Below are 12,397 nucleotides of genomic sequence, written 5' to 3'. Positions count from 1 at the left end.
ATAAATTTTAGCAAATGTATTCAAAAAAAAACAGAAAAACCTTATTTACATAAGTATTCAGACCCTTCGCTATGAGACTCGAAATTGAGCTCAGGTGCATTCTGTTTTCATTGATCATCCTTAAAATGTTTCTACAACTTGATTGGAGTCCACCTGTGGTAAATTCAATTGATTGGACATGATTTGGAAAGGCACACACCTGTCTATATAATGTCCCACAGTTGACAGTGCATGTCAAAGCAGAAACTAAGCCATGAGGTCGAAGGAATTGTCCGTAGAGCTCCGAGACAGGATTGTGTCGAGGCACAGATCTGGGGAAGGGCACCAAAACATTTCTGCAGCATTGAAGGTCCCCAAGAACACAGTGGTCTCCATCATTCTTAAATGGAAGTAGTTTGGAACCACCAACCCTCTTCCTAGAGCTGGCCGCCCGGCCAAACTGAGCAATCGGGGGAGAAGAGCCTTGGTCAGGGAAGTAACCAAAAACCCGACGGTCACTCTGAAAGAGCTCCAGAGTACTTCTGTGGAGATGGGAGAACCTTCCAGAAGGACAACCATCTTTGCAGCACTCCACCAATCAGGCCTTGGTAGAGTGGCCAGACAGAAGCCACTCCTGCTTGTTTGCCAAAAGGCACATAAAGACTCGAAGACTATGAGAAACAAGATTCTCTGTTCTGATGAAACCAAGATTGAACTCTTTGGCTTGAATGCCAAACGTCACGTCTGGAGGAAACCTAGCACCATCCCTATGGTGAAGCATGGTGGTGGCAGCATCATGTTTTTCAGCGGCAGAGACTGGGAAACTAGTCAGGATCGAGGGAAAGATGAACAGTGCAAAGTACAGGATATTCTTGATGAAAACCTGCTCCAGAGCGCCCAGGACCTCAGACTGGGGTGAAGGTTCACCTTCCAACAGGACAACGACCCTAAGCACACAGCCAAGACAACGCAGGAGTTGCTTCAGGACAAGTCTCAGAATGTCCTTGAGTGGCCCAGCCAGAGACCGGACTTGAACCCAATGAAACATCTCTGGAGAGACATGAAAATACCTGTGCAGCAACGCTCCCCATCCAAACTGACAGAACTTGAGAGGATCTGCAGAGAAAAATGGGAGAAACTCCCCAAATACAGGGGTGCCAAGCTTGTAGCGTCATACCCAAGAAGACGCGAGGCTGTAATCGCTGCCAAATGTTCTTCAAAAAGGACTGGGTAAATGGTCTGAATACTTATGTAAATGTAATATTTCAGTTTTTTATTTGTAATAAATTTGCAGAAATGTAAAAAATCCTGGTTTTACTTTGTCATTATGGGGTATTGTGTATAGATTTATGAGGGGGAAAAACTACTTAATCCATTTTAGAATAAGGCTGTAAAGTAACAAAATTTGGAAAAAGTCAAGGGGTCTGAATAATGTATATAATTCAAAACACATCTCTCCCGGACATAGCAGAGGGAATGTGAAGTGAATGAGTTACCGAATCATGAAAACTACTGTATTAATCTCTGGCACCATTAATCAAATCTGGCACCATTATTGCAATGTTTACAAACAATCCGCATATTATTAATTAACTATGCTGATTAATTGGTGGGCAATCAAGCAAATCAACACCTCCCTAAAGTCCTCTGCAGGAGATTCTACTCCCTGTGGTGACATAAGAACAAGTATCTAAACAGACATAATTGCAAGATCAGGGGAAACATATAGGGAAAATGTAGTGACACACGCATCAGTACGCCCACACACACAAACACACCCTTTCCTACAGTTCTGGCCATCGGGACCCTGGCAGGTTCAAACATAATTCCAAAATATATTAGCTTTATGCCTAATAGTTTTAAAGAACCATCTGTTTGCCTCGAGGACTGCTGCCAAAACATGTACCAGCGAGCTGCTGAGTAGAAGTTAGCTAATAGTTTAGCCTTGCTGCAGACTAGCTTAGCTTAGCCTTGCCTTTCTCTGCAGATTAGCTTAGCTTAGCCTTGCCTCTCTCTGCAAACTAGTTTAGCTTAGCCTCTCTCTGCAGACAAGCTTAACTTTACCTCTCCCTGCAGACTAGTTAGCTTAACTTAGCCTCTCTCTGCAGACTAGTTTAGCTTAACTTAGCCTCTCTCTGCAGACTAGTTTAGCTTAACTTAGCCTCTCTCTGCAGACTAGTTTAGCTTAACTTAGCCTCTCTCTGCAGACTAGTTTAGCTTAACTTAGCCTCTCTCTGCAGACTAGTTTAGCTTAACTTAGCCTCTCTCTGCAGACTAGTTTAGCTTAACTTAGCCTCTCTCTGCAGACTAGTTTAGCTTAACTTAGCCTCTCTCTGCAGACTAGTTTAGCTTAACTTAGCCTCTCTCTGCAGACTAGTTTAGCTTAACTTAGCCTCTCTCTGCAGACTAGTTTAGCTTAACTTAGCCTCTTTCTGCAGACTAGTTTAGCTTAGCCTCTCTCTGCAGACTAGTTTAGCTTAGCCTCTCTCTGCAGACTAGTTTAGCTTAGCCTCTCTCTGAAGACTATCTTAGTTCAGCCTTGCCTCTCTCTGCAGACTTGAGCAGCTCCTCGTAGTACTCCTTGCAGGTCAACACCTCCCTCTCTAGCTGGGAACAGTCTGCTATTGTGAACACCTCCGACTCCTCGCTGTCCTCCAGGAAGTCCTCAAAGTGGGACTGCAGGTTGCTAAGGACCTGCTGGTGCTCGCCTGGCAACATGGTCTTAATCTGGGGAGAACAGGGGAAAACACATGAGACAGACCCATACCTGGAAACCTTCTAGAATGTTCTCTGAAAAGGTACAGTCAGCACCAACTATAATGATGAAATGACAGGTAAAGTCGGTGAGTATAGGAAACACTAGGCTTAATAGCAGTAATCACCCTCTTTCTTATGAAGACCAAAATCAATAGAAGATGCATAATTATACCTTTATCACTTTAAGTGTTGCTAATGGGGTCTAGAAGTTGATTAAGTAGATAAGTGTAAACGTACTGAGGACACGTTCCAGTTGCGGATGGCTCTGACGTCCGCCATCAGGTAGTGCCAGGAGACCACGCTCTTCATGTTGATGTGTGAGTGGTGCCACAGAGTCAGGACATTCTGGTACAGCTGCTCAATTCTGCTGGCCTGGTCCACAGCCTCCTTGTTGGGTGGAGGCACAGTGAAGCAGACAGAGGGCACCATGGCCTCATTGCCAGACGGACTGATCACCTTCCACTTGGCCCGGTGAGAGTTGCTGGCCAGGACACACTCATCACCCTTATAGATGGTGATCTAGGAGCGAGACAAAGTGAGACATGACAAATCAAAACGACTACAATTTGACTCTGAAATCCAAATCAACTCAAAGTATCAAACTTTTGATCCGCTATCTAAATAAACATCCCTGGAGTTAACATGGCTAAACATGTTCCTTAGAGACCTCAATGTACATCTTGTTACTATAGAAGATAAGTTTGACAACTCAATGTAAAGTATGCGACTTGTGATGAACTACTTGTATAAATAGAAAACAGACAGTAGCACACAGGGGCGCAACTTTGGTTTTAGAAGTGGGGGATACATCATTTATTTTTATGTATATATTTTTTTTATCCAGTTGGATAAACACTCTAAACAGCCTACCCGACCGCTCGGATGCGTCCGCATGGTCCTAAAGCACACCGTTGCCTCGTTTTGTATCACTGCCCCGTCCCCCCGTCCCCAGTGAAAGTTGCGCCCCTGGTAGCACATACATGTATCTCTAAGAAGAGACTCAAATAGTACCTCTATTTGTCGGTAGTCACAGATGGCTTTGACGGGTATGGAAGACCTGATAGGGGTGTCTGTGGTTCTGGGCTTGAGCTGGACGATGGCCTTGGCCTTGCCCACCAACCCAGCCACTGTGCTGCGGTACTGGAGGAGTTGCTCCTTCTCATCCTGGGGACAGACAGACCACACCCATGTTCCAGCATCAGTCAAACACACAGGTGGATTATGATACTTCACCAGCTCAGCATAAGCAGAATTCACTCACAGGGATTGTTAGTTAATGTTTAATGGTGGGGGTATTCATTCGGAACCTCTAGGAATTCATAATTGGATTTATGACCATATGAGTCTTTGGGATTGGTCTATGTGTCTCATTTAACAACATAGTTTGGGAATGCCAGCTTACCATGGACTCCTGGATGTGATCCTCCAGCTTGTGTACGCTGCTTGTCCGATCACAGCCATACTTTCTTTGGATGTCACCTTGTAGGCTCTTCAGGTAGTCCATGGACTCTTTGGCATCATTGAAAAACTGTATGGGAGTGAGGAAAGGAGATCAGATTAGCTTTTTGCAACTAGCAGGCCTTCATCCATTTGTTTGAGGAAAACAGATAACTTACCTCGAAATAGACTGTGTTGTCTTTCAGGTGCTGCTCTACACAAGAGCAGAGCTGTAGAATCCAGCTCCACTGGGTCTGCATGGCTGCTCTATATGCCTAGAGGATTCCACACAGAAACATGTTACAATTAAAAATACCTTATGATTGTTCTTCTAGGAACAAGTTAGTGAAGAAATTGAAATGTTGTGTATGACACTATTGAGCACCAACGCAGGTTTAGCTGAAAATGAGTAATCATATTTATATTTGAATGGACAAATTACCTCATTATCTGAGACATACAATCTAACTGATTTATCATATAAAAAATATTGGATTTACATTAAAGCAGTTTATATCAGATGGTTATGGAGTGGTTATGTGACATCTGTAAACACAGACAGGGCTTACTTCAATAGTTAGTCTGGCAGGGTGGTTCTCCTGCAGAAGGTTCTCTGCATTATCCTGCACAGACTTGATCACCTTCTCCTTGTCGTCCAACTCTCTCATCAGATCCTACAGAGACAGAGACAGAGAGAGACAGAGACAGAGAGAGACAGAGAGAGACAGACAGAGACAGAGAGAGACAGTGACAGAGACAGAGAGAGACAGAGACAGAGAGAGAAGAAAATACTAAAATAATGATTTTCCAGAGAAGATCCAGATCTCAGGGAATTAGACCAAAGTTCTCAATTGGTACAAAATATATAGAGTACTGTACACACTACAATTACTTAGGTTTAAAAATAAGCTCAACTGGACACCTTAATGAGGCAGTGAATGAACTGAGAGAGAAAGCACGCAGGGCATTCTACGCCATTAAAAAGCAAATTCAAATTGAAATACCTATTAAAATTTGGCTAAAACTAATTGAATATGTCATTGAACCAATTGCACTTTATGGCAGCGAGGTGTGGGGTCCACTTGCAAAACAAGATTTCATCAAATGGGACAAACACCCCATTGAAACCCTACATGCAGAGTTCTGTAAGATTCTCCTACGTGTCCAGAGGAAAACTACAAACAATGCATGCAGGGCAGAATTAGGCCAATATCCACTAATAATAAAAACTCAAAAAAGAGCAATTAAGTTTTGGAAACATCTAAAATACAGTGACCCCCTCTCATATCATTACCAAGCCCTGCAATGCCAAGAGCTGAGCAAAGAAAAGAGTTCCCTCATCCAGCTGGTCCTGGGGCTGAGTTCACAAACCTGTTCTACTAACACACTGAAGCCTCAGGACCAGAACATCCAATCAATCAGAATAAACCAAATTACAACACAGTCAAAACAAAACTACATTGCTTATTGGGAAACACAAGCACAAACACAAAGCAAAATGCAGTGCTATCTGGCCCTAAATCGACAGTACACTATGGCTAAATATTTGACCATGGTTACTGATCAAAACCTTAGAAAAACCTTGACAAAGTACAGGCTCAGTGAGCACAGCCTTGCCATTGAGAAGGGTAGACACAGGAAAACCTGGCTCCCTGTAGAGGAAAGGCTGTGCAACCACTGCACAACAGCAGAACCTGAGACGGAGCTGCATTTCCTGACAAAATGTCAAAAATATAAAACAATTAGAGAGTGTCATTTCCCCAAATTTGAAATCCTTATTCAAGGTTTTAAAGACCTCTCTGATGAGGATAGGCTACCCATCCTGTTGGGGGAGGACGCAGAGAGCTGTGGGTTGGCAGCGCACTACATTGCTGCCTGCCATAAGTTGAGGGACAGTGTCTGACAGACCAATAAACCTGCACATGTCCTCAACTGTATGATTATTGTTATTGTTGAATGTATGGTTATATTGACCGTTGGTTATTGTTGTTACTGTTGTCCCGTTGACAATTTTTGATTCTCATTTTTATTTATTTTTTATATTGTAAATATCCAAAGTAAGCTTTGGCAATATGTACATTGTTACGTCATGCCAATAAAGCGAATTGAATTGAATTGACAGAGAGAGACAGACAGAGACAGAGAGAGACAGAGACAGAGAGAGACAGACAGAGACAGAGAGAGACAGTGACAGAGAGAGAGACAGAGACAGACCGTGACAGAGAGAGAGAGAGAGAGACAGTGACAGACAGAGACAGAGACAGAGAAAGAGACAGAGACAGAGAGAGAGAGAGAGAGAGAGAGAGAGACAGTGACAGAGAGAGACAGTGACAGAGACAGAGAGAGACAGTGACAGACAGACAGACAGACAGACAGACAGACAGACAGACAGACAGACAGACAGACAGACAGACAGAGAGACAGAGAGACAGAGAGACAGAGAGACAGAGAGACAGAGACAGACAGACAGAGAGACAGAGAGAGAGAGACAGAGACAGAGAGAGAGACAGAGAGAGAGAGACAGAGAGACAGAGACAGAGACAGAGAGACAGAGACAGTGACAGAGAGAGAGACAGTGACAGAGAGAGACAGACAGACCATGACAGAGAGAGAGAGACAGTGACAGACAGACAGACAGACAGACAGACAGACAGACAGACAGACAGACAGACAGACAGACAGACAGACAGACAGACAGAGACAGAGACAGAGACAGACAGAGAGAGACAGAGAGAGACACAGAGAGAGAGAGAGAGAGAGAGAGACCTGAGATGTCACACCACGTCCTTGGCATCCAACCATTGCCTGAGACCAATCCCTTCCCACTCAGGATACCTACACTATGACTTGGAAGAGGCTTGTATGGCACGTATCTCTAAATACCAGCTTGAACCAAATCCCATTGGAGACACATTGAACCGATTCATCTAAGTTATTCTAAGATGAATAGGACATTGGTAATATAGCCATATCCATGTGTTTAAATGGTATGATGTAAGCCCCAAACAAGCCCCATGACTAATTTCCACCCATACGTTATGTAGCCTTTGTACTTTGTTTTCAGCGTAAACATACCACCCTCAGAAATAAGATTTCCACAAGATATTGTTTCCCCAGAAGGAAATGTGTTAATCCCTTTAGGTCAACTAAGTCAAACCCACTTCCTGGTGGGAAGGCTGTACATGCCAGCGGTGGATCCATGCCAGAAATGCATAGCTCAGATGTTTAGCCTCAAAGTCACCAACAACTGGCTAATAAACACACCTGTAATGTTAAAGTAATTGTCTACAAGAATGAATAAGAACTGAATGATGATATTATATTCTGTGAGCAAAATATGGAAATACAATGTTCTGAACAGTGTCGGGACTCACAGCGTGGTACTCTCTCTTCTTGGAGATGTTGCCGTTGCGATCGCTCCAGTCGAAAGCGACCTCTTCTTCCTCTTTCTCGTTGAGCCAGATTAGTTCCATGGTGGCCCGCGACACAAAGTCATGCAGGCTCTCCAGGTTCTTCTGACGCTCCCGCGAACATTTCTACAGAAGCCCAGAACCACAGGAAATAGTCAGGTTGTCCATGTGGTATTAAAAATAGTAGAGAAGTCATTATTTTGTTAGTTAGAACTACCAAATATTTTAACAGGAAACTTACCAGTAACTTCCCATACTGATATTCTAAGTTGCCCACCTTGTCAGAATAACTTAGTTTTTGCGCTTGGGTCATCTGAATCTGAGATAAATAGACATACCATATGTTTTTATTAGTTGACATTTAAAAACTTTGCAGCATTGAGGGGTTTGCACTCAAAGCAAAACAACTGAATGTGATGCACAGAGATATTTATTTATTTATTTTTTATTTATTTCACCTTTATTTAACCAGGTAGGCAAGTTGAGAACAAGTTCTCATTTACAAAGTTTATAAGTTTGTCCAGACAAAAACTTGGCACAATAGGCGGACTGTTGCTTGTACATACCTCACTAAGTTTGGCTTCTTTAAGGCTCATTTGAAATTCTTCAATGGCTCTGTGAACACTTCTGTGGTTCTCTAAATGTGTTTCCACACTTGGCAAATCGGCTCCCCAATCTCCGTGATCCAATTGCACCTTCAAAGGAAGAGAAAACAATTAAGAATTGGTCTCAAAATGTCTAAATCACAAATATCAAAATGTATAGGATTATACTAACAGTACAGTGAATACATGTAGATCCTCACCTGCATCTCCTCCACCCAGTTGATCAGGTCCTGCACAAAGTTCATGTTGACCTCCTCCTTGGTCATGTCGGGGTCCACTAGCGAGGACTTGCCCAGGGGCTTGCGGATCTGCATGTGTTTGTGGTGCTGGAGGGATCCCGGATCCATGCCCCCTCCTCCGCCCCCCATATAGGCCTGGATTGACCCGGGCTGCATGCCGCCGAGTGTCATTGCGGGGCTCAGGGCAGGGGTGAGGCCCGGGGTAAAGCTGGAGGTGAAGGTGGAACCGGGTGTTCCCAGGCCTCCAGGGGTGAGGCTGGAGTTGTTGTTCGATGAAGAGAAGCCTGAGTTGAGACTCTGAGTGATGCCTGAGATCATCATCCTGGTCTGTTGGGTGGTCAGGGTGCGTCCTTGACTGTACACAGAGGAACACTCTGCCCTCAGCCCCAGCAGGTCGTCACGGAGCTTGGATACCCTGGATCATACACACAACACACAATGATATGTTTAGAAATATAGTTTAATGATTTTTTTGATCAGTTTAATGAACATTTCACAACAAATGTTATGTTTATTTATATGTGTTGCATGGCATTTAGAGAAAGCAGTGAGTTTGCACCTTTGAACAAGCTGATCGGAGCAGTAGAACTTCCCGTCCAGTAGAATCTGGATATCAACCACCTGCTGTCTCAGGTGGTTCTCACATTCCAGAAGGTACCCAGAGACCTCTGCTTCGTTCTGGAACTGGACCCCAGACTCTAGTCTCTTAGCATCCTGAGAAAAAAAGAAAATGTCCAAACAGTCGGTGATGTACTTTTCTATTACAAAATTCAATAACAATAATGATGTAAAAAAATAGACACAAAATTTGCATCATCAAATAAACATCAGTAAAAGCAGGACCTGGAGTATTCTGAGCTTTTGTTGTGAATATGCTGTTGCAATTTTATTTTATTTTTTTATTTTATTTTTGACATTTAACCTTTATTTAACTAGGCCAGCCAGTTAAGAACAAATTCTTATTTACTTACAGACTGCAGGGCAGTTCGTGCTAACGCTAGTTTGTCCTCTCCAGTGACACAGTCCCGCTGGACTCTGGTTGCAATCTGCTGCAACATTTCAAGCCTAAAAGAAAAAATACAATAATTGACATTCCTATTAAAGATGTAATTTTACAGAATAAACAACAAAGGTGTGGCACTGCAATGGCATCAGTTCCATTTGAAAATCCCATCTGCAGAAAATACATCTACAAACAAACAAACAAACAAACAAGAAAATCCTGGACAGCCCTGACTTCTAATAGATAACATCACCTTGGTCCATACACAGAGTTGTTATTGAGAAACATTGGAAAGACTGTGGTGCTGGAGAGCAGCGGCTCTATGGCTGGTCCTGAGAGAGTGCTGTTGCTCACAGACGAGACAGTGCTGTATCCCATGTTGTATGCCATGTTGTTGTGCAAGCTAGAAGACTATAGGACTATATTGAGCCACTCAGAGAATCACACTAGCTAGCTAATCTCGCTTCCATCTAAAATAGGAACTCCAGCACAGACATACACACACTCACAGGTCCAACTGACACAAAGTGTTTTCTTCTCCCCCTTTTATAGGCCCATCCTTGTCCTCATGCAACGAGGTGAAGAGACAATAAAATTGAACCCACCCCTTAAAGAACATCTTGCCCTAGGCCATAGAAGCTCATGGCAATATTTGTACAATTCATTACATGTTCAGACAGTAACAGTCAGGGTTGGGTAGGTTACTTTCTACATGTAATCCATTACAGTTACTAGGTAACTTTCCAAAATTGTAATCAGTGACGTAACTTTTGAATAACTCAAACTCAGTAACGTAATCTGATTACTTTCAGTTACTTTTAGATTACCTTCCCCTTAAGAGGCATTAGAAGAAGACAAAAATGTATATTACAAATTGATAGACATCTATTGCAGGATAAATCAATGTTTACATAGCTGGCCATAAATGGATGTTGCATTTTGCTTTATGGGTTGGTTATGTAGGCTTCTTCTAACACACTGCTTTCTACTACTGATTATCATTTGATTAGCCTATATCTTTACATTAAAAACAAAGTTAGTCAGATTTCCAGTCATTCCAATTAATTTAATACCCCTTGATCTTCAGTAATAGGTCTTGGTAACATAGATTAGCCAAATTGTTTTACCTGAGCATAACCCAAAAACGAAGGACTTATTAGCCAACTCTGTTGTTTATGATGTTGTTGTCATGGAGGACTGATTGTACTCATTGCTTCGAGTCGAAAAAGAAATGTTGCTCTCATGGAATGGCATGCTTTGAGCACTACCGAAAAGTGCTATTTGCATGTGAAAAATGTATGCCATGTTCTGCATTTGCTATAGGCTTATTGTTTACGTTTTTGTTGGTGACACTGGTATCTCGATAATTTGCAGCTGTTAAAGTCTATCAAAAGTATGCCAATTTGAGCATGTGTCCGTGAGGCCTATGCAAAAAAAAATTATCAACACAAATTAAATTGAGCAATAATAGCTCCACTCATGGTCTTCTTAAATGAAACACATTTTTGACAGTATGGAGCACAATGCCACGGAGGAGTTTAGAAGGGAGGAACTCCCTCAAACTTTTCTTCCATAGGCTGGGATCCACACGATGCAGCTGTTGCAAGAGTGCATTTTCACTGTCTGTCCACTGGTCACAAAAACAATGATTGATAAGCAGCTTAAACTTCTTCAATTCAACCATTATTGGGTTAAAATACACATCTAGATTTGTGAACAGCCATCCATAACAACCACAATCCGTAAGGCACAAATAGCTAAATGAGAGAGAAGCAGTGTGATTCACATCAATGCGCTATATAGATATCAATAATAACTGATATCTGTACCACCACTGCTGTTGTCCTTAGCTCTAAACATTTATTCAAGTTGGATAATCTTTGGATGCCGACAGCAGTCGCACCATTAGAAGACTTTGGCCTACAAAAGCCAATTCCTCATCTTTTCCCGTTATCCATCAAACACATTTGGTGTTTCCTCATCGTGGTCTCTGACTTGTGGTCAGACTCAATCAGTATCAGTGAATGTCACTGAGAAAACAGAAAAGTGGCATAATAATCCTTTCTGAATTAAAAGTAATCCTATAAATATTAATTTAGTTTTTCAAATCTGTAATCCGATTACAATATTTTTGCTGGTAATTTAATAGATTACAGGTTTATTTGCAATCAGTTACATTTTAACCCTTATTTTACCTGTTAAATTGACTGAGAACACATTCTCATTTACAGCAACGACCTGGGGAATAGTTACAGGGGAGAGGAGGGGGGATGAATGAGCCAATTGGAAGATGGGGAAGATTAGGTGGCCATGATGGTATGAGGGCCAGATTAGGAATTTAGCCAGGACACCAGGGTTAACACCCCTACTCTTACGATAAGTGCCATGGGATCTTTTAGTGATCACAGAGAGTCAGGAAACCCGTTTAACGTCCCATCCGAAAGACGGCACCCTACACAGGGCAATGTCCCCAATCACTACCCTGGGGCATTGGGATATTTTTTTAGACCAGAGGAAAGAGTGCCTCTTACTGGCCTTCCAACACCACTTCCAGCAGCATCAGGTCTCCCATCCAGGGCCCGACCAGGACAAACACTGCTTAGTTTGAGTGGCAAGCCAGCAGTGGGATGCAGGGTGGTATGCTAGTACAGTATGCTGCTGATTACATGTAACGGATTACATGTAATCAGTTACTCCACAATCCTGGTAAGAGGGGTTGTGGCACATACTGTACAACTGGGCTTCTATTGGTTTGCAAAGCCAATAGTTATCTACATAATATCACACAACATTACCAGATATCAACAAGCCAGGTGATTTCCAACATAAATAGTACCTGCAGTCCAAAAACCATTAATGCGAGATGACACGATAAGAGTACAATGTGCCTGTGACTGTGCCAGAATGTCAGCTTCTAAACAATGTGATGTTGACAAGAAATGATGGGAACACCCACCATCAGCGCTC

The 12,397-nt window shown here is 42.6% G+C and overlaps 1 protein-coding gene across 1 annotated transcript in view; it reads right to left on the bottom strand.

The window, feature by feature from the left end:
• Positions 1 to 12,397, bottom strand: part of LOC115153423 (dystonin) — a 195,299-nt gene that overhangs the window by 106,235 nt on the left and 76,667 nt on the right. Inside the window, exons 16-27 of the mRNA XM_029698858.1 lie at positions 9,399 to 9,492; positions 8,987 to 9,141; positions 8,389 to 8,842; positions 8,150 to 8,278; positions 7,825 to 7,902; positions 7,548 to 7,709; positions 4,743 to 4,847; positions 4,353 to 4,448; positions 4,139 to 4,264; positions 3,748 to 3,900; positions 2,974 to 3,255; positions 2,523 to 2,706 (exon numbers count right to left, since the gene is read on the bottom strand). Coding sequence (XP_029554718.1) covers positions 2,523 to 2,706; positions 2,974 to 3,255; positions 3,748 to 3,900; positions 4,139 to 4,264; positions 4,353 to 4,448; positions 4,743 to 4,847; positions 7,548 to 7,709; positions 7,825 to 7,902; positions 8,150 to 8,278; positions 8,389 to 8,842; positions 8,987 to 9,141; positions 9,399 to 9,492 — 2,018 coding nt within the window. The remainder of the gene's footprint in view (positions 1 to 2,522; positions 2,707 to 2,973; positions 3,256 to 3,747; positions 3,901 to 4,138; positions 4,265 to 4,352; positions 4,449 to 4,742; positions 4,848 to 7,547; positions 7,710 to 7,824; positions 7,903 to 8,149; positions 8,279 to 8,388; positions 8,843 to 8,986; positions 9,142 to 9,398; positions 9,493 to 12,397) is intronic.

The sequence above is a fragment of the Salmo trutta genome, chromosome 18 (assembly GCF_901001165.1).
Source record: "Salmo trutta chromosome 18, fSalTru1.1, whole genome shotgun sequence".
NCBI classification, from domain to species: Eukaryota; Metazoa; Chordata; class Actinopteri; order Salmoniformes; family Salmonidae; genus Salmo; species Salmo trutta.
This window is presented reverse-complemented; position numbering and strand designations above follow the sequence as displayed.